We start from the raw sequence: 23,314 nt of genomic DNA, 5'->3' as shown, positions 1-23,314 counted from the left end.
ATTGAACTGATTTTCCAAGTATGAAATGATTATGCAGAAAGATTGGGTTGATTAATTTCTGTGATCAAGGCACTACTACACTTCCGTTAATGAGAACTACATAAAAAATAAATAAATAAAACCTGCAAAGTTGTTTTTTTTCCCCCAGCAACATCACACTGTTGGCTCATATTAAATAGAAGCTCAATTAACTCCCTTAAATGCTTCCATATAAACTGCTACCAAACCTGGCCATTGCTGTGTGGAATGGGTTTTTGAGCTTAAATACAAGCTTTCTATTTAAATCTGCAAAGTTTTATTTTATTGGTTTTCGTCCAGTGTTCTAGTCTGTTATGAAAGTTTTGAATCTTAATTTTGTTTTCTCAGAGACTGCCCAGATTTGTAAAATTTACAGAGGGTTTGAATACCCTCAGAGTTAATAACTGTCCCTTTATCTCCTTCTGGGCATGATTCGTGTGACCCAAATATACGCTATTGCTTTTCTCTTTTAAGTTTTTCAAAAAAAAAATGGTAATTTACACACACATTCACACACACACACACACACACACACACACATCCCTGTATTCATCATAAAAACAACAAGGAATTTATACCCATTGCTTTAGACTTTCACGTATTTTTATGTCTGTCTGGTCAGTAGATGATGGATGTGCTACAGAAAGAATGAATTTGCATTGCCTACAGGTGTGTGCCCAACTCTATTATTTCTGAGAGAGAGGATATTGCATCTGATGTTGGATTGGGTGGGGATGGGGAGTCTTACATTTTTCTTTTATCCACAGGCAATTCTCCTGCCCTAGTGAGAAAAGAAAAGAAAGGAAAAGAAAAAAGAAGAAACAAAACAATAGTCAGTATGCATCCAGTGCCTTCTAATTTCTGCTGGAATGCAGTTTAATTGGATATTCCTCTAAAAGCCACCGAGGACTCTCATTTCAATATTAATCTTTTTGGTCCCCTCTACATTGCTTGTATCTCTCTGACAGCATTTCATATAGTCTGTCCTGTGTTAAGATTATGGGATCAATCTGCATTTCTCTCTCCTTTTAAATTATGTTTTCTTAAGGAACAAGGACCATGCCTTATCCATTCTCATTCATTCTTGGAAGAAGCATTGACTAAGCCCACTCTGTGCCAGGCTCTGTGTTAGACACGCCATTCCATGGCTTCCTCCCCCATGTGACCAGTACAGAGTTCAGCTGACTTACTTGAATTGAAATCAATCTATGTGACTTGACCTAAACCAACACTTACTGTCTGTTTTGTAAAGGCTGTGCGTGAAATATGAAAGGATTTATTGAAGGGGATCCAAATCACTGTAAATTAAATTAGATCTTCACATATTTCAGCTGTTCCCTACTCTCCTCAGAGCACCATTAACTGTCTGAAGGATCTAAGCTATGACCATAGCACTGAAGTACTGTGAAATATACACTGATATCCAAACCACTCCATAGACATGCAGATTCAATGACAAAAATAAGTTTGGAATTTATTAAGTGCCTTTAAGAAAAGCAGGTTGAACATTTAAGCCCACAGATTGATTAACATGATGGGGCTCCTGAAAAAGGGAGACATTTTTACGTATTATATTTTACTTAGCTACCATCAAAAATAGGAGCCAGAGACAGAGAGGAACAGAGAGACAAGAGAGACAGAGAGACAGGAAGAGAGAGGATGAATGGTCTTTTCATTGCTGAACATTTGGATCAGAATTAAATGGTATATTGTGGGGGAGTGGTCATATGCTGTCTTGGCAAATACCTATACATTCAAGTTCTAAGCACTATGCCAGTAGTGTGTTTTTTTTTTTTTTTTTAATTTTTGCATTACCTTTTTTTTTTTTTTTTTCCAAATATAAGCTTGGACAGACTCAAGACAGCAAATACTTCTTCCTCAGTTTAAGATTTGACAATTTAAGAGGAAAAGGCTCATTCATCATCTTTCCCTTTTAGAGACCATAAATTATTGGCTCATATACCATGTGGCTTGGATTCTAGGAAAAGTTAGTGTAAACAAACCCAAGTTACAATGCGCGGAGTAAGAGAGTGAGTCATAAACAGAACACAGACATATGCTCTCATATAAATAAGGGCTTGGATCATCAGCTTCCCAAAGTCTGCTTCCCATTAATTACACAACAAAATGAACTTTCCATATGTAAAGCCCAAATCACTTAACTCTGGCAACACACATGAGACAAAGACCAGGATTGTGGCTTAATATTTAGGCACTAACAAACCTGGATTTTCAAAATAAGAAAAGTCCTCTCAAAATATCTTCAGGTATTGGAAGGCAAGAAAATTCCTTGGAGGAGTGTTTTTGAACATTGAAACTATACCTCGCAACCCAGGAACACTGCATGAGGCTGGCCTGCATCCCCCGCTGAATTTAAAGGTAATATCAGGCTTACTCTCTTTTGTTCTCAGCTCTCTCATCTTTATGGGGCAAGCCCTGGGTCCAGGCCACACAGGGTGTTCAGACATTGCTGGGATCATTGAACAGTTGAAATTCCCTCCATTAGTACCTTCTCTCTGTCTTTTGAAACTGCACATGGCGTGTTTCCTCATTATTGTGAGAAGGCTATCTGGTCTCTCTTAGTTGAAAGCGCTATCAAGGAAACATGTAACAATTGCTGGGGAAGAGGATTCAACAGGTGGAAGCCACTGAGTTCTCTCCTTGTGTTCCTTTCAAAAGCAGACATCATAAAAAAAAAAAAAAAAAAAAAAAAAACCACTAACAGAGTTAGTTACAAAGGACATTTAAGTAACAGATGTCACATTGTAGGAGCCCTTGGTGGGGGAGGGGAGGGGAGAACAAGGACTTTCATTCTTTGCTGGGGAGGTGTGCAGCGTCTTTATTCATTTACTCAACATTTACTTTGGTAACAACAACTTTGTATCATACCATGGAGTTTACAGGTAAGATGATACAAGGTAACATTCCTGCTATCATGTGAAAGAGAAAGGGGAAGAAATGAACATTTTGGGGGAACCTACAGTGCAGTTTGCAGTATCTCACATGCATCCTCATTTAATTGTGGTCGCAACCACATGAGAACATTACTGCCTCTGCTGTACAGAGATGAAAACCGGGACCTCAGAGGTTAAATCGTTTTCCCAAGGGCACACATCTTAGAAGTGATGGACTGAAGGATGCAAGCAAGGGCTGCCCTATTTCAAAGCCAGTTTCAAACCATATTTCCTTAAGAAAGTGAAGAAGACAGGGAGCTAGATAGAGTGAGGAAGCCTGGGTTTCCCTGTTACTTTTCTACTATTGACTGCATCAGAGTGCCAAATTTCTCTCAATTTCACAATCTCAAAGGCCTCCTCCAACCTCCAAATTCCATAGTTAAATAACACAAGATGTTACTACAGACTATTCCTGCTACTTCTGCTAGATTAGGAGTTCCTGCACATTGTTTTGATCCTGTGACTTTGTCCAGTCCAAATGCCTTTGATGGCTCCCTGTAGGGGGCCAGGCTGCCAGTATAATGAGTGAAGTTGGTCAGGACCCTGAAGGAAGATCGGGGGAAGCGTGGGGTGGGCCGGGGGAATAAGAAATGAAAGAGAATATAGCCCATCTAACAGGGCTGAGGTTATTTTGTATCAATCAGTTGTTGCCAGGTAGGAACCTGAGCCCAAAGTTAACCAGATAGTCTGAATTTCAAAAAGCCAAAACTCTTGATTATTAGGTAAATCCGTTGTTCACAAACGGAGTTTTTAAAAATGTATAACCCCCTGTAAGCCAATCAGAGTACAACTGCAGATAGCTATTGGCCCATGGCTGCTATTTTGCGATCACTGCCTCTCAGAAGGTTTACTGTGCCTCATTCTAGAATTTCAGGTTCTCCATATTCTGACCCCAAATCTCTCTTCCAGCCTCACTGGTCATTATTTCCACACATACTCCTATCTCAGAGACATTGTAAACCTGTCCCTCTGCTCGCATCTGCTTATTTAATTCAATCCATCCCCAGAAAGCTCTTTCAGTCCTTCTCTTCCCAGATTATTTTACCATATCCCCCAATCTCCTCTAGTACCACTTGGTTGGAAATTCATAACTTATCCATTGCTCAGTGATATCTCTGTTAGGATCTGAGATTGTTATTCAGCCTCTTCACTTGTTAATATTTTTTGGTCATCTCATGTTTTAGAGTCTGGCCTTCCCAAATAGCATGAAAGTTCCCTAGGGCAGGGGTTAATCGTCTATGTATCAGTGTGGCAGATACTTAAAAAAATATTTGACAATTGTAACAAAGCCTTACAAAAGTTCCAGTAAGATGAACTTGATATAGCATTTAACACCCTCATGGGTAGGGAGGCTTTGACTGTGCCCTGAGATATAAAGGTATTTGGAGCAGTGAGTGAGGAAAAAAATTCTAAAGATAGTTAATGGATGTTATGATTTGAATCATAACATGACTAAATTATGACTTAATATGCTTAAATCATTACAGGGCATGACTTCATTCTTGACATGAGAGGGGTCAAGATATAGTGATATATTGTTTTGAATATATGATTGGTGTTTTCATCTGCTATTTCATTTGTTTTGCACCACGGCATAAAGGTCAGAAATCACTTTTCCCATTTCCCTGATGGGGAAACTGAGACTCCCAAGTCTCAGAAGACTCAGCAACTTAACTAAGAGAATTAGTAAGTTCTGAAAAGCTGTATGATAACCCTGGTCCTTGAATTCCAAATCCACTTTCCACTACATATCCATGTGGTGGCCAGGAGTCCAGGTTTCCTAATTCCTACTCAGGCCAGATTTGTAGTTCAGTTCACCTCTCTGGGTTCAATTTTCTTATCTCTGCCATGAAGGGATTAGTGGAAAGCCCTTCCATGCGGTCTAACCCAGTCTTGTTTGGTCGGACTCCAGTTTATGCAACAAGAGAAGGAGATTCCCTGGGAGGATGCTGCGGCATTATTCTAGTTGCTCCCAAAGGTGGAATGGAGGGGGCTGACCGGCGAGGGATAGTGCGGTCAGCCTGTCTGTCTGTCTGCCACGTCTGTTTTATAATCCTTACTCTCTTTTCCCTCACTGCCTCCTTTCTCCCTATCCCTCTTTCTCTGTCTCTTCTCTGCTGTAGACAGACGATAGCCTGCCTGGACCACTAAAGATCATTCTTAATGACAGTCATTACACAGTTCTTCTACGTTGCCTGAGGCCATTTCCACAGCAATGAGCAGGAAAGACCTCGCCTCCGTTCTCAACAGCTGGGCACAGTATGCCAACTTCACTGGAACCAAGAAGTTTTTCAAAAACTCTCCATTAATTACAGGAAACCCAAAGCACTGTCCCCCCTTCTCATTAACACAGTTGCTCTCAGTGGCCACTAAATTATCTCGCCACCATTAAACCAACAATCTAATTAGACCTGTGGAAATGGAAAGAGCCCGTGAATGAGGCAGGCACACCACTTTCATCTCAAAACTGATCATAAAATATTTGTGCCCTTTCGTTCTTGGCCACATAAAATCTCCCCCTAGAAGAGTCTCTTTTCCCTCTCTTCGATTTATAAAGAGGAGCTTGAATATTTGATATAAGATGAGTATCTTAATAGAAATCGCTTCATGTATGGGAGGTTTTCTTTCCCGCATTTCGCTGAGCACGGTGTCCTCATTACAATAATCGCACCTGACTCCCCCTGCGTGTGATGCCTCACAGCCAAACCTCCCACTGGGCTTCAATGGAGGTGTGAATGATACCATCACTGGGAAGAAGATAAAATGTATTATTATCATTACTCTATTTTTAAGAGGGTCTGACTGTGGCAAGAGGTGGTTGGGAAGCATAATCTGTACGAAGCATTCAGAGAAGATAAATTGAGTTAAGTTCCTCACAGACACAGCACTTTCAAACCTGTTATTACACCTTCAGTCTTTCTTAAAATCTCAACTCTGGAGGGGGGAAAAATAGTTAAATCAAGTCCAGGCATGCTTATTGAGTATTTACGATGTACCCAGCACCTTGCAAGGTTCTTGACACCCAAATATGATTACAAGTTGCTCAACAGCCTGGCTTTTGCTTCTCTTATTTTCATCCCATATAACAACACAAGGTTCTGGGGATTTATGAGATACTTGATACTCACCGAAGGGGGCAAACCTGAAATAGGATATATGATTGTTGCTCTTGGGAAGCCAACACTCTGGGCACAATGCAAGACTATTATATATAAAATAATTAAATTACAGCCTAGCTTTCCATTGAGTGGCTCATCCCCCAAATATCATAGAAGAACGGAGTGAAGGGAGACACGTGTACAAGTCCCTCCTTCTCCTCTCGGAATAAAAACACACTTGTGTATTATGTATACTGTGCCATATAGGCTGACTCTTTAACTTGAAAATAATCTTGCCTTGTGAATATCTTGGTGGATTATCCAGGACCTGGTCTGCCATTACTGAACAAAAGATTCTGGAGGCCCTGGAGGTCCCTTTCAGGTAGCTGCTTCTGCTGACCATTCTTTGGATGGTTTGCTGTTTCTGGTACTAATGGAAAATAAAGGCAAATCATTGTCTCTCAACTTGAATGAATATAATTCTGAGGTATGTATTTTCATGCACCAGATGGTTTTATGCAGGAAAAAGTTGTTGTTCTGTTCATTTTGACTAATATTTAATGATTATCTATTGTTTGCCCACCTGGGTGCTAGGTACTGGGATTTTAAAGTTGAGTAGGATCTGACAATAGGGGAAGGGACAGTCCAGCATGGGGCACAGGCATGAGCACAGACACCATATTAAATACAGGAGTCAATTATCAATGGGCTTATAACAGGGGGTCATGGAATACAGAAAATGTGGAAGGATTCGTAGAGTTGAAGTCACCATGCTCTGTATTGAAGAATGGTAATGAATTAGCCATCTATATGGCTTGAAGGGTGGGTGAAGGGAGAGGGGAACATCCCGCATGGAAAACAGATAATCACTTAATGGCAATGACAATAGCAACCACAGAAGTGGCAACAGTGCTCATTTGCTAAACTCTTGTTATGTGCCAGGCACTCTGCTAAGATTTTCACAAGGGCTATCTCATTTATTCCTCACCACAATCCTCTTACACTAGGTAGTATGCTTTCCTCCATTTTACAGATGTGAGCATTGAGGATCAAGATCAGCCAGCTGTTAAGTGTAGCACTGAGATCTCAGTGTAGATGATCTGAAGCAAGGATATATGCATTCAAGTAGAGCAGTGCATGGCCCATGTGTGGTGTGAAGAAAAATGGGCCAAACGTAGAAACAAGGCAAATGGAAGGGTACATGTCTTTCTGGATTCCTAGAGTACCATTTTACAGGCCTGTCCCCATGATTAATTACCTAGGGAAATGTAGCTTTGTTGCATTTGCTACCCATTACTGATTACAGGCCCAGACTCTGCCAGGAAATATGTTAACTTGAAGATTTTTGCTCAAAAAATATGCAAATGATTTCTGACTGGTAGCAAAGATAAGCCCAGAGGTTATGGTTTTATTGCCCATTAGGACATTAACTGAGCCATCTCGCTTGATGTTCTTTCTTCAGTGCTTACATTCCTATAATGTCCTGTCCCTCTAATTCTTCTCTGGATCAGCTTTATCACCATGTTGGTTTCCTCATTAAAGAGTTGAGTGAATTTTTGACCTGAGTTTTTAGTTTTTTGAAAACCACATTCTTACTGTAGGATTCCCAAGGAGTTTGGTGCTGGCTAACATTTCTAAGGAGATGTGGTTGGAGCAGAAGAGGCAGAGGGTAGATTCTGGAGTGTTTGGTGCTTCTCTAGGACGCTTGTAGCTTTGGCCATGGGGACAGCTCAGCTGCTCTAGAGGTCTGTATCAAATCAGAAAAGGGCTTGTTTCTTCCTTATGGGGCAAAAATAAAAATAATTTTTGGAGGTTTTTCGGAAGGCCTTTGGTGTGATGGGATCTTCAAGGAAGTGCAGAAGTTTCCAATCCTACTGGGTCTCTTCATGGCCCAGAGCCAAGGGGAGGGGGCTTTTCATGAGCCTCACATTCAGTAGAGGTCTCCAGGCAAACAGACTCATTCTGTGGTGCTTCAACATGGGCCCATGGGCAGCACTTTTCAGGAAATTTGAAGAATTCATTTTTTAATGACATTTAAATGTTTAAATGTCATTTAATTAATTTTTATGTTTATTTTTGACAGAGAGAGAGAGAGCGCGCGTGCACAAGCATGAGTGGGGGAGGGGCAGAGAGAGAGGGAGACAGAATCCCAAGCAGATTCCACACTGAGAGCACAGAGCCAGATGCTGGGCTCAAACTCATGAACTGCGAGATCAAGACCTGAGCCGAGGTCAGGAATCAAACGCTTAAACTGACTGCACCACCCAGGTGCCCCCGAACAATTGATTTTTAAAAATAAAGCTTTATTTTCTCTACATCTTTTCTGAAGTTTTTCTACTGTATATTTTAAGTGATTAATCTGGCCTTATAGGAATTTATTTTACAATTTGAAGACTTCTTCAGTTTGTATACTTATAGCCCTTAGATGTTCCAAATCCTATTAACTTGCATATTTATTTGCTCTATTTTGGTTGTTTGAAAGACAAGGCTTTTGGCTGAATTGATTCACTATTTTGGCTAGGAGCGTCAGAGGATGATTCCACGTAGGTTCAAAGCACATAAAAGAAATAATTTTACAATTCTTGCAAAGGAATTTGTTGCTTTTTGCATCTGAATATTATTTCATTACTCTGGGACCCTCTTCATTGATAGCAGTTGGTTAACTGCAAAGTCAGAAATGCTAGAATTTGGTGGTCAGAAGCAATTTTCATGATTATTTTGCTCCAGCCACTAGAATACTGGATTTCTTTCTAATTCCATTAGAATTAAGAATGTATTCTTTTATTTGTGAATGTAACTTTTCTTTTTTTTTTTAAAGATCTATTTATTTATTTAGTTTGAGAGAGAAAGAGGGAGTGTGAGCAAGATAGGGGCAGAGACAGAGGGAGAGAGAGAGAATCCCAAACAGGCTCCATACTACCAGCACAGAGCTCAACGCGGGGCTCAGTCTCAAGAACTGCCAGATCATGACCTGAGCCAAAATCAAGAGTCAGATGCTTAGCCGACTGAGACACCCAGGTGCCCCAATGAAGGTAACTTTTCAGTCTTAAGGTTTTGCATCTTGATTACAGGTATCTGTCAGTTCTGATGGGGCTGATAGTTGGTTAAACGGCTTGCCTAATGTCAGTCTTTGCCTTCAGAAGCAAAATGTCTAAGCATTTAATACACTTGTGAAATTTATTTATTTTTTTGTCTTTTATAGGTAGTTTATTTTTTAATTTTGTAATTATTATTAAAGTTTTTATTTAAATTCCAGTTAGATAACAGTGTAATATTAGTTTCAAGTGTACAATATAGTGATTCAACACTTCCATACAAGACCTGGTGCTCATCATGGCAATCGTACTCCTCTTTAATCCCCCTCACCTATTTTACCCGTCCTCCCACCTGATATTTCTGCTTAGGTTTTGGTAGGTTTTTTTTTTCTTAATTTTTAAAGGCTTATTCATTTTTCAGAGACAGAGACAGACAGAGCATGAGTGGGGGAGGGGCAGAGAGAGAGGGAGACACAGAACCTGAAGCAGGTTCCAGGCTCTGAGCTGTCAGCACAGAGGGAATGCAGGGCTGGAACCCATGAAGTCGGATGCTTAACTGACTGAGCCACCCAGGTGCCCCTAGGTTTTGGTACTTTTAAACAAAGATCACACAGTTTTAGAGAATAATGGATTAGCCTTGATAGGAAACAGATACAAACCAGGAGCTTTGCTCCTCTGCTTTCTCCTGTTAGCTCTAGCCCAGCCACACCTTGAACAGTTAAGATTTGATGATAACAACACTGATAACAACACATCTTTTTTTTCTCCTGGGATTTAAGATGAGAGGCTATCTAGTGTGAATCAGTGTGTGTGTGTGAAAGAGAAAGAGAGAGAAGGGCACAATGGATATGCTTGTGCATTTTTCCACCATTATGACTAGTCTTTCAGGTGCAGGACTACAGAGAATTTATTGGTGTTTTACTGAGTTTATAAATAGAGTTTATAAATAGATTATAATCTATTTAATAGTATAGTCTCATGTTAAATACAAAGGTGGGGGGGGTGTGTTTCAGTAGTGAAATCACACATTTTCTACACGTTGCATGACCTTTCTGAGAAGTTAGTTCAATATGTAGGAAAACAGAAAAATTAGCCTGACTTATTGAGGTATGGATTATCTGATATGGTTATTAAATCATGATTGGGACAGTGCAATAGAAGTTATTTCAAATTATGCATCACTTTGAACAAACTTTATTGAAGCCTTTACTGCATTAGCCCTAATTACTCACAATAATGACGCAGTGCTCCCTTGAATCAGACCCTTCACTGTGGCAGGGGACTGTGGCTGATCGATAGCTATTGAGCAGTTTGATCACGAAGGCTGACCTGCCGGAGCACCAGTGGCAGCCACGGCCATCCCTCCTTCCCGGTAGCTCACAAACTGACATGTTCTCAGTCTGGCCTCCCTCTCCCGCAGCTCGTCTTCTGCCTCTTCCTCCAAATCAATAACTTCATAATCAGCATGCTTCCCAGACTCCGAGAAGCTAAAAATTGCCTTAAACAAAACACACCCTCCCCCTTAACCCCCACCCCCATCCACCCACACACACACTTGAGCTAGAAAAGACATGTTTTTTAACTTCTGACCATATGCATTTCTCCCACATTATAATGTTGATAAAATAAGGTGAGAAATGTCCCCCCCCTTTTATTTAACAAAGATCACCTATTTGAAAAAATACTGTTAGGACTATAGACTGATTAATTATTTGGCAAGTATTTACCAAGAGCCTACCACATGTCCGTCAAATGTTTTCCATTTGGTTGTTAACTTCCAAGATGGAGCATGTTTTTCTCAGATGTCTCCCACCATGTTTAGTGCTATGTAAGTACACAGCTACCGTCTCACAATGATTCATTTCACTCAGTGATTACTTATTCAGTGTCTACTATGTGTCAGGGGCCTGTACTAGATAGGTTAGTATTTATTGTTATTATTTTTATTTCAGAGAGAGGTAGAGGGGGAGGGAGGGAGAGAGAGAGAGAGAGAGAGAGAGAGAGAGAGACAGAATCCCAAGCAGGCTCTATGCTCAGTGCAGAGCCTGATGTGGGCTTAATCCCACTACCTTGGGATCAGGACCTGAGTTGAAAGCAAGAGTTGGATGCTTTACTGACCCAGCCAAGCACCCTGTAGCATTCATTATTTTAAAAGGAAAGGAATTTCTAATTAATTGAATTCTTTCAGTATATATATTTTTTATCTCAATACAGGATTTCTCAAATTAGTTTTTTTTTTCTAAGATACTTAGTTTTATTCTCCTTTCCTTTCTCCTCCCTCAGCCCTTGTCTGGATCTTCAAAACCATTCTGTGAAAAGGAGGACCTTTTGAAAATGGGCCAGAAGTATGTCTAAATTCCCTTGCTTATGGCCAAAGATAAAAAAGGGACTCTAAAGAAAACAAAAATGAATTGTTTCATCACAAATATATATGACTAATGCAGAAGCATACAACTAAATGAAATCAAACCAAGATACTATTTACTGCCTTTCTACTGTGTGCTTTCCCATAGTTAAAACATCAAATGATGAGTTTTTCCTCACTATTCCCTAAAAGAAGTAGGGGCCCATAATTAGGGAGAAAGAAATCTGCCTTTTCTAATGTTGAGCCTGTGATAGAAGTGAGATTCCACTGGAAATCAGGCAGTAAATCAAGAAGTTTGGGTTCTAATCCAATTGCATGACCTCAGGCAGATCTCTGAATCTCGGGAGCAATCATGTGTGAATCACATGTGAAACAGGGTATTGGACATGAGCCCAGGCTGTGTGACCCTAACTCTCTCAGGTTTGTGGGAATCCATTTATCTGTGGGGAGTGGAATCTCAGGAAGGTCTGGCCTCCAGCACCTGGGGAAATCTCTGGCTGGTTTTCTCCCCAAAGTTCTGCCTCACAGCCTGAGACCCGGAAATGGACCAAATCTGTGAAATTCTCACGAGGGTCTCATTTTAGCACTGCCAAAAATAAACAGCCCATTCCCGCATCCTGAAACACGAGAGCTTTGGCTCAGCTCTGATTACCAGAGAGGCAGGTTTAAAAGTTTAATACCCACCTGGTTTCTACACCTTTTTGGCATATTTGTAAACAACTGAATGCAAACAGAGGAGGCAAGCCCGTGGAAGCAGGAGGTCCCAAGAACACATTCTCTCACTCTGGATGGAAAGAGCGGAGGGGAGAAAAATGGCGGACCACCTGTCTTTTGCCCCTGGGAAATATCTGTGCTTGGCAAGCAAAGGCGGAAACATACAGGCTAATTTCTAAATCCATGAAGGGAGGTCTCCAGAGCTTAGCCAACAAGGTTGCATAAGTAATTATCTGCGTGGATAGTGCAGACCCCAACCCAAATCTTTCACTCCAGCCAAGTGATCCCTTCTCAGAGTTCCATGCTTGACACCAGCTCCCGTGTCCTGGACTATGTCCACATCACTCCCTCTGCCTGGACGCTTTCCTGCAAAGGTAGCACCATCTGTCAAGTCTCAGATAACTTCTTCCTCATTCACCTACAACTTTCCCTCTGACCTCTTCCTGTTTCACTGCAGCCATCATTTACCTGGCATTTCCACCAAGAACTTTTCACTTCACACCTAGCGTGTGAAAGGTGGGTAGATTCATGATCACACTTAAGAGACTATCCCATTCCTTCTAAGCGATATTTCTCAAACGGCTGAGGAGAACAGCTCTTCCAAGAGATATTAAGAGCTCTTGCCAGAAAAATGGGTTTTGTGGTCAGACAAGATTGTGAAATTTGGTGTCTCTCCCTCCTGGAACCTCAGAGTACACATTGATCAATTAAAGGATCTGAAAAGCCCTATGGAAGAGAAGCAGGTATAAAGCAGCATTCCCTATATTCGCTTAACTATATAAATAGCTTTTACCGCAAAACACCTACTAATACTTTGCAGAACTCAATTTGGGAAATGTCACTCCAAATATTTCCTACTGCTATTTCAACTGGGTGCATTTTCTAATTACCAATAATTTCCATGAAGGAGGTAGGTATGAAGACAAGTTGAGTTCTCTGTTCAAAGCAACCTGGTCACTTAGAAGATGAGTTTAGAATGAATATCACTAAAGAGTCTCCTTTTGGGCTTCTAAGTATAATAGGCATTTCTAAATACTATGATATGCTTAACATTTACCAATGCATTAATTCCACAATGTGCCATCATTCTGTGTGCCACGAAGATAGCAAGAACCTAAATCATGGCTTCTACCTCTGAGGTATGTACAATTTCATTGTGAGGGAGAAGAAGTTAAGGGAAGACAGTTCTGCAGTCTCTGAGTAGGTAGCAAATGCATGGTGCAGACACTGGGTGCTGTGTGCATTCAGAGGAGGCTGGGCTTTGAAGTTCTGTGGGATGGGGAGATGGGGATGGGAGTAGAGGAAGCCTGTCCTCAAAAAAAGGTGTTAAGCCAAGTCCAAGGCCTGCCTTCTTGGAACAGGGAGGCGCTGCCAGGAGATTATGTGGGGAGCAGAGGAAGGCAGAGCATCTGGGATGCCTGAATAAAGATTTTATATTTTATCAACTGCTAGTGAGGAGTCTGGTGGCTAATGAGGAATTCATGACATCACGGGGTAGGATGAATCAAGGCCTTGGGGAAACTCTGGTTGCCATCTCTCAACCCCAGTGAGCCAGGGAGCAAATAAAATGCAGTGGTGAAGAGCATGGCTACTAGACCAAAATTGGAATCCTAACTGCCCACAGGTGTCTGGGGGCAAGTTTCTTGACTCTTAGCTTCCTCTTCTGAAATGAGGACATAGGTATTTATTTCACAGACTTATTTCATGAGTTACATGTGATAACATATGTAAAGCCCTTGATGTGGAGATTAGGAATTACTAAGGCTTGATAAAAAATAATTAATACTGCTATCATTCAGTTGCCACTCACAGGCCTCTGCCCCCAGGTCCTGAGCTCATCTCCTTCCTTTCCTTCCACTTGAAATCCAGTGCTGAAGCATTCTCAGTGTATGTGGGAGGTTGACTACACAGAGAACCTATATGCAACAGCACACGCCCAGTGGGCCTTCCTTCTGCATGCCCACTGTCACGGGGATGAACCGAAAGCATTTGAGAAGTGCTCACCTGCATCGGACGTTGCTGCAGAAGCAGCAAGGAGAGATAACACTGGGGTTGGTGGGATTGCAACACTGTCAACTGCGGCTGGCTTCTTCCTGGTCATCATGGTGGACGCGGAGCCCTCGTTCTTACTATGTGGTGCCGTTTGGTCCACTTTTAGGTGGGGACTTGGCATTCCTAAAAGATAATAACCCCAAAGCTTTCAGTTACTTGAAAGGAACAGGAAAACAGACAACAGAAAACCTGAAAGTGAGTTGAGGAAATGGTTAAATCATCTGACCTCCTTCTGGTCCAACAAGAATGAAATTTTAGAATGTGTAAAAAAAAATGTTAGCAGCATGACTGGTTTTGGTTTTGTGGCTGAGATTAGTGGTGACAACATTCCAGTTTGGCTGCCTGGAAGTGGGGGCACAGGTCCAACGAAGCAGTAGGATTTAGCAGGTACCCTTTGTCTTCCATGGGTCAAGGAGCGCGTCTTCACAGAGGCTGTGCTGTGTGCGGGGTGTGAAGGGGAGAAGCAGGCCCCACCCTAGCTTCTCATCGCACCTGGCTGGGGAGGCCAGACTAAAGGAGAAGGAAAAATTGGGTAACGCATAAAGACAGGCTTGTGCGTTGTTCATCCTTGGTGCTTGGGGAGTGCTAAGGGGTTAGGGATTAGTGTGGGGAGAAGTTCCAGAGCTCACGCTAAAGCACAAGGAAGAGGGAATGGCTTTCTCAGTGCCGAGAAGAGCATATGCTAAGTTATGGCTGGGGAGGAAGTTGACTCAGATGAGAGGTCAGTCTGCTACAGCAGAAGATGCCCTATGGGGTCTGGTGTGTGACGACAGTCACCAGGCTGAGTGAAAGTTGATTTGGGGGCTTTTCGGGGTCTCTGGTCCTAATAAGCATCATAAGTCATGTCTTTGTGATGTGGAAAAGAACCCCTGTGAGGTGCCTCTGTAAAAGGGCCTGGACATTTACTCTATAACAAACTGTAAGAGCTATTCTGGAACCTTGCTTCCTGGGATCGGATCCAGGCTCTCTTATTTCTTAGCTGTGCGATCACAAGCGAGTTACTTAACCTCTCTAAGCTTTAAGGTTCCTTACCTGTACAAACGGGGCAGAACAGTATAACCTCACAGGGGTGGTTGAGAGCATCCCTGAGTCAATTAATGTAGAGTGCTTACCACAGTGCCTGGCACACAGTCCATGACATAGAAGTGCTTCCTGCTACTATTTATTATTCCTATAATTACTACGGCCAGTACTGTAGCCTGCTGCTTCCTCAGGGCAACTGAAATCAGCTGGCAAATCTGCTCTCTTCTCTGACTTGACCAAGGATCTCTGGGCTCCTTCAACAGCGCTGGCTGCAGAAAGGTGACTCTCCAACTCATCCAAGCCTAAGTCCAGAGGCTAGGGGTATCTGATCCAATGGTCATCTACACAGAGTTTCTTCATTTCTAGGCTACCTGCCACCCACAGCGCCAGCAACAAATGAGGCTTTATCACAAAGTTCTTGACCCTTTGGTTCCAACCCAACCAGCTTGAGTTGTTCAGTCCCTCTCCCAGAGAAACATTCTGTCACCACCACAGTAAGGCCAGCTCAGGTAGGCCTGATGGCAGCCCAGTGAAGTGTGTAGCACGGAAGTTACTATTTGCTTAATTTGGCAGGTGAGGAAAACACATTTCTGAGTGCTTAAGAGAAAACTGAATAAACGCACACAGCCCTAATGTCAGAGCTGGGATTTTGCAAGCAGCAGATGCTAAATCCTGGACCCATGGATCATCCTGGCCCAACTGGTCATCTTCTAACACCTGTCCACCACACCACCCTAGTCTGCCGACAGCATAGTTCACATTGAGGGTGCACAGGCCCTAGTATCACACCTGGAAAAAGCACCCACCTGTAACCATCTGAGGAAGAAAGTCATGATGACATTTTCATTTATGCTACTACTACCGTCCTCCTATTCTCCATCCCGCCCTCTGAAACTCCCCCTCTTGTGCTGCAAATAACAATACCATTTATGCTTCCTTGGATTTTATATTTCATAGCATTTTGACAGTGGAGGTAGACAGACATCAAATCCTATGACAGGAAGATTGCAAGGCATGACCATCAAGAAATCAGGAAGGGCAGCAAACGTGTATAGTATGCCCATCTGAGAGAAATGCAGGCGTGTCAGGGATAAGTTAGACACACACATATAACCCAGGTAAAATACATACAGAGTCACCCACAAGGGGATATACGCAAACAGTTAACAGTGGTTATTCTCAGGAAGGAGGCAAGATTGGTGAGGAAGAAGAAGGAGTTTTTACTTTTACTCCCTAGCCTTCTTTATTGTTAATGTTTTTTAAACCACAAACATCTTTTTTTTAATATTTAAAAAAATTTTTAAGGTTTATTTTTGAGAGAGAGAGAGACAGAGCATGAGCAGGGGAGGGGCAGAGAGAGAGGGAGACACTGAATCTGAAGCAGGCTCCAGACTCTGAGCTGGCAGCACAGAGCCCAACGTGGGGCTCAAAATCACAAACAGTGAAATCACAACCTGAGCCAAAGTCAGACGTTTAATGGCCCCTAAACCACACACAACTTAAATTCTTTTTCCTTTGAGAAAATAAAAAGACTTCGGGCGAAAATCTAGAAATCTACCAGAGCATGGGCTTTGGGGTAGATTGATATGCTTGACCAACTGGCAGCTAACAATCTGAACTGGGGACAGCACACCGGGTCTGATGGGGATCCCCCATTTCGGTGCTCTCTACCACCAATGTCATGCTCCCATTCAACAGATGCAGGTGTGCCTTTCCATAGCACGCCTCTGGAATGCTGAGCCATCAGAGGTCTGTTGGATAACAGGTCCTTTGGAAAAACCCACTGATAGATATGTCGTCTTTGTACCTGTGGACACAGGGTGGGCAGGTAATTCTTTGCTCAAATTATGACATGCTCAGGGAACAAGCCATAAACAGGATTAGCAAGTGGATATTTAACTATCACTTGGGAACAAACTGATTTCAAGTCATTTTCGTTGTACCCATTTTCATGCAAATGTTCACAATCCAAATTAGTCTCAGTCCACATCATTTCATTAAAGTCCATTCGATCATACCTCTATTGGGCATACTTTGCTACTCAAGTGTTTATGTTAAAAGTAATAAAATGACACTTAGAAACTCTATAATTCAAATTGTCACTATTTAGCTGTCTTGAAAACCCTAGATAATTTAGGATTTTCTAGATTATAGTACTGTTTGTTAGTTGCCATCCAATGAATTTGAAAACCAATTAGGAAAAAAAAAAAGAAAGAAAAAGAAAAAAGAGCCATGACGTTTTCTCAGACATTTTTGGGTTTTGAGAGGATTATGGAAACAATCCCAGAAATAGCATACATGAGCAAGTATATTAGATAAGCTTTCAACAAAGACTAATCTAGCAGCATTTGTAATCCACAAAACCTGCCTGAGAGCACAGGGCTTCGGGGACTGGAATGGGTGACCCCTCATGGGAGAGAGCATTGGGCAGGCGGGCCACCCCACATCTTTGTTTCCCTTCATTCCAGGTGGCAGCTGATGCCCCATGGAGAGGTGCCTAAATGTCCAGACAGGTGTTAAATAGTTCAGAACCAAGTTCTCAGAGATATGGGGTGAGGGCAGAGTGCTGGGGCATTTGGTAAGCTTCTTTTCAGCATGGGCTGGCTTCCTTCTCTCCATGGGAGGGAGATGTCTGAAGCTGGAGGTTCACCATTAAGGAAACCCAGATATTTGCACTGTGCTGACTGAGCCATTGAGACATGTCACTGCGACTTACCCTGGGACCTGAGTAAAGGTGGGCATGGCTTTGATCTGGGGAGGGATTGCTTTTCAATCCTGGACAGCAGACTGTATAGAGAGCACACGTGGTGGATATGTGTTCAGAACCTCCCTAAACCCCAACACGGGACAAACTGTACTGAGGCTTGCACATTTGGAGGCCAGTACATTTTTAAAGGAGGAAGTAACAATGCTAATAACTGTGGATCCAACATCTGTTCATAATTAAAAGACAGAGCCAAGAGGAAATTTTTTTAAAAAGTTAAACCTATAGGAAAACATTCTGCTAATAACCTGTTGACCTCTATTGATACATTTTTTAAAAGTCTTTGAAACTGTGCTGTAGTGTATCGAGGGACAGTCACTCATTTTCAAAGGTAATTTCTCATAGACTACTTATCCCCTCAAACCTCTACCTGCACACCGTGTTTGCATTAGGGACTTGATTTATGGATTCCCACTCCTCCGATGCAGAAGCTGACTTCCTGTTGCCTTGGTTACTTGGAGCTTAGTTCAAGGTTAAAGTACTCCCGAATCAGAATCAGTGGCAGGCGCTGCATCTAGCGGCCAGGTTATTGACTGCCCCAGGATGCGAAAAGGTCAGAGACCAAAGCACTGTTTACTGCCTTAAGGGTGAGTCAATAGCTTCAATATTTTGATTCTGTTTCCTCCAAAGTAGTAGTTACTGTTCAATTACCTCTTCCCCAGGTTGTTCAAGGTCACTGGGGTCATGGACGAAAAGCAGGGTCTATGGTGGCTGACTTTCCCAGGATCCCTTTAATGAGCTCTGTGACCTTGGATAATAAAAACCAGCTTCACCTTAGAGTAATTTGTATGTTGCTCTAGGTTTATAAAGCTACTTTATCTTATTTTCTTTTGGGGAAAACAAACAAACAAACAAACAAACATAAATCTTAGTAGGATGAGTACAGTACAGTCCCCTTTTCTAGATGAGAAAATGGAGGTTTAGAGAGGTTGCGTCACTTCCCTAAAATCACACAGCCAGTAAGAAGTGTTAAGAACTAGATTCTGACTTCTAGAAAGGTTCTCATCTCACAATTTCTTTAAAATAAAGGGGCTAATGGAATTATCACCTAGGGATTATATGTAATTCATTTTGTAACATCCACTGCAGACAGCAGTAGATCTAGAAAATGCTATGTGATTAATATGGTCTTGTTGAACACCTTCATTCATTTTTTTAATTATCTGATTTGTAGATGCAGATGTTTCTTGGTGACAAAGCTTAGCCTGGAAGAGCAGGAAAGCCTGACACCACTGAGATGGTGGTTGGATTCTTCAGTCACCTTCCTGGCCCCCTTCATGCTGCAGAATGCAGCTCTTGGCATGCAGTGGGAGGTATATGATATTGAGCAGTCATCGGCTTTTCTTTTTACAAAGAGCTTTGACATAGATAATGCTAGTTGCCCCGTGAAGCATCTCTGTAGATGACAAAAGGCAGGTGGTAAAACTCCAAACACACAAATATGGAAACTGAGCCACAGAGGACCAGATGATTTGCCCAAATGCACATATCACGTGTGCAGGCATGCACACAAGGCATGTGTGCAGAAGTGGAAAATCTTGCCTCTTGACTCAGTTCAATGTTCTTTTCTTTCCCTTTTGGGTAAACCAGTAAATAACGCATTTTTCATAAGACAAAACTCTTGAAAACTTGATAATAATTCCCATTCTCATAACTCGTTGTTGGATTGTTCCATTGCTCTTTTTTCTTGCTTACAAATGGACTTTACTCATGGTGCAAAGAGGGATATATGTTACAGAAGAAAATGAACCAAACACTACTTAATACCTGGAGCACCTGGGTGGCTCAGTCGGTTAAATGTCCAACTTTGGCTCAGATCATGACCTCACAGTGAGTTCAAGCCCTACATTGGTCTCTGAGCTGACAGCATAAAGTCTGCTTTGGATCCTCTGTCTCCCTCTCTTTCTGCCCATTCCCCCCTCATGCATGAGGGCTCTTTCTCACTGTCTTTCATAAATAAATAAAAATAAGAAACAAAATTAAATAAAAACCACTACATGATACCTTTAGTATTGGGGGAAATATTTTTCTGTGCCAAAGTCAATAAAAAAATGTTATTTTCCTATTTGCATTATCATATTCATTAATTCAGCAAGTATTTATTGCATGTTTACCGTACCAGGGACACAGCACTGGTCAAAACAGTTGAAATCCCTGTTTTCTAAGAATTACATTCTAATAACCTTGGCATAGCATAAGGGTAATTGTTACTTTTTATAAGGACACAGAAAGATCTTAAGGTGTTTTGTTTTGTTTTGTTTTGTTTTAATCATCAAAAGGCAGTGCCTCTACTACTCACTCATACAGTATCTTTGGGATAGAGTTCTAATGACCCAAATCTCAGCAAAGAGAGGGCAACCCTGTGAACATTAGAAAAAGACATGGCTTCCTGTGCACACATGCATCTTCATTGCTTAAGGTTTGGAGGCAGAAGCATGGGCTGGATTTCAGCCCTCCCCTCCCCTTGAGCCAGTGCACTGGACAGTGAACAGCCTGTTCAGTCATAGTGACTCTATCAACATGTGTTTTATGTCAAATGAGTTTTACATTGTTCTAGGACCTTGTGAGGTGAAATTCAGGCAAGGTCACTCTTAAATGGAATGCTATTCAGTGAGTCTAGACTTAATAGTTTTAAAATTCACAATTATTTGAGTGCCTACTAGCACAACTTGGAAGATGTAAACCCTGTATTTGCAGAGAAAGTTTAGAAGTGGAGAGTGACATAGGACAGAAAGACTTATGAAACTGAAAACCAAACAAGACAGGAAACCAAATGAGTCCCTCAGGAATTAGGAGGAAGGTGAGATCTTGGTGGGATCTGAGGTGGTCTTGTGTTCATCCATTTATTTATTCAATATTCATTTAGGACCTGTGTGGGCCAGGCACCATTAAGCACGGGGAACATGAACACTCATCCACTCAGGAAGACAGACACAGATACAACAACCCAAGTGTTGAGGGTCAGAATCCATCATTTGAAGTGGAGGGAGGCTCTGCCAGGGCTGGGAAATGACAAGAGTGGAAGCAGGAATAATAAGCCGATATAAGAATGGTTGGGGATGTGTCATAAAAACCAAATACTGGGAGATATGTTTGGAAAGGCAGTTGGGAAAAATGAAACCCACAGCTCGTTGTTGGGTAGAGTTGGTGCCTCTCTCCTCTATGTCTTATCATGCTGGACAGACTTCTGGCTTCTCGTATCATTATTTGTTCATTTTTCTGACAATCTTGTAGGCAATTGCAACATTGCCTAGAGGTCAGGAACCATATCTTTGTTTTAATTCCCCAGCAGTTAGCTTGATAGATACTAGATACTCAACAGTGTAGGATGGATGAATGAACAGAGAAAAAACACCTCTATCCTTCTAGTCCCAAAGCTTCAGTCCACACATAGCCTTCTTTTCTAAATCTCCTACTTCTGTGTAGTAGAGAGTTGACACGAAGGATATGTTTTGTGCAAATAAGACTACCTGCTTCGCTAGCTGTGTGATTCAGGGGAACTTATATCAACTCTCTGTGGTTCAGTTTTCTCATCTGTTAAATGAAGCTCTTCTGAGGATTGAATGAGATTACACATTGTGGTAGACCCAAAATAGTACCTCAACTCCCCAAAGATGTCCATATCCAAATTCCTAGAACCTGTGAATGTGTTATGCAACATGGCAAAGGAGAATTGAAGTTGAAGATGGAATTAATGTTGCCAATCAGCTGCCCTAACAGAGGGAGAGTATCCTTGATTACCAAATGGTCAAAATGTAATAATAATAATAAAAAGTCCTTTAAAGTGGAACAGGGAGGTGGAAGAGAAGAGTTCCAGAAAAAGATGTGGTGTTGGAAGCACTGGAGACGTTACATTGGTGGCCTTGAAGATGGAGGAGGAAAGTTATATATTAAGGAATGCACATGGTCTCTAGAAGCTGGAAAAAGCAAGGAAATGGACTCTACCCTACAGTTTCCAGAAAGGAATGCAGCCCTGTTGATACTTTGACTTTAGTCCAGTGAGGCCCATTTTGCACTTCTGAGCTCCAAGTGTAAAGTAATATATTTGTGTTGTGTAAGCCACTAAGTTTGTGGAAATTTGGTACAGTAGTGATAGAAACTAACACACATATAAAAGACCTTACTAAGGAGCCTAGCTGTATAAGCACTCACCTGTATTAACTATTATCATTATTTCTAAGCACTATACTGTCTTAGCACTAATTTGCTCATTATAAACTTATTTCATATGTTCAAGTTATGTGTGTCCTTGTAAGATTTAAATTCTTTAGGAAGCAGAGACTTTACATTCTTTTCTTGTATTTTCCTAGTATACATCTGATACAAAGAAACTGTTCAATAAATACAGTCAATAAATTATATCAGGGACAAATAATTTGTTGGTATAAAAGTTAAGAGACAAAAGTTTTGAGACCCTGAACTTTTGCAGGATCTACCCCACACTCGCTGCATGAACTTGAACAAGACTTGGAATCTCACTGAACTTTGTTTTCCTCCTGGCCGGAATCTCTTCTGGCTCCACTATTCTGCTTCTAAGCTTTCCAGATTCAGAGACACTGCTAAACAATTGGATTCATTCTTGCTTCTCTTAATTCAAGGGTGTAGAAATGGGCTGAGAGGATGATATTTTGTCCACTGGAACCTCACAGAGATTTATAACTTCACAGAGCCTTTATGCAGTAAATTCTAATGCTGCATAAGTCAGTCTCTCCTGATCCTATATGTGAAAAGTTCATGCCAGATGAAAGGTGTTTTCTAGAAGCACCCAATGACATCATCCAGAATGGAAATATATCAGATATCAAAATTGCAAAGAGGAGACATACTGAGTAAGAGGTTTTTAACCTTCCTGCATTTATCTCAGACACCAAAACCTCTTCTTAGGGGGAAAAAAAGAACATATATATACACACATACACAGAGAGAACACATTTTGTAAACAGCTTCATAGGTACTTATAAGCTCAGGTTAGAGCCTTACCTGCCTAAGTTGATTCCTACACACACACACACACACACACACACACACACACACACACACACGTGCACACACCATAGAAGGACAAAGGGCAGACAGACAGAACCAAACAGAATGCTGATGTAACTGTTCCCATGCTTTAAAAAATGCAGAGACAATAGAGTAGTAGCTGTTCTCTGACAAATATAACAAAGGGACTTTCAAGATGTATTAGCTAGGGAAAAAACAATGCATACATGTAATTAAAACCAACTTAATGCTCTGATGCACCAAGTATGCTCTTGTTACATCCTTGGAGATCAGGTAGTTTAAGA

General features: G+C 41.5%; 1 protein-coding gene across 3 annotated transcripts in view; it reads right to left on the bottom strand.

Annotated features, from left to right (window-relative positions):
- Positions 1-23,314, bottom strand: part of SETBP1 (SET binding protein 1) — a 380,272-nt gene that overhangs the window by 16,469 nt on the left and 340,489 nt on the right. For 2 of the 3 annotated variants that reach the window (XM_086682866.1, XM_086682867.1), the window contains exons 5-6: positions 14,189-14,359; positions 767-799 (exon numbers count right to left, since the gene is read on the bottom strand). In XM_086682866.1, coding sequence (XP_086538992.1) covers positions 767-799; positions 14,189-14,359 — 204 coding nt within the window. The remainder of the gene's footprint in view (positions 1-766; positions 800-14,188; positions 14,360-23,314) is intronic. The other variant, XM_086682868.1, reaches the window with a different exon arrangement.

The sequence above is a fragment of the Puma concolor genome, chromosome D3, assembly GCF_028749965.1.
Source record: "Puma concolor isolate L17-30 chromosome D3, mPumCon1.1.hap2, whole genome shotgun sequence".
NCBI classification, from domain to species: Eukaryota; Metazoa; Chordata; class Mammalia; order Carnivora; family Felidae; genus Puma; species Puma concolor.
This window is presented reverse-complemented; position numbering and strand designations above follow the sequence as displayed.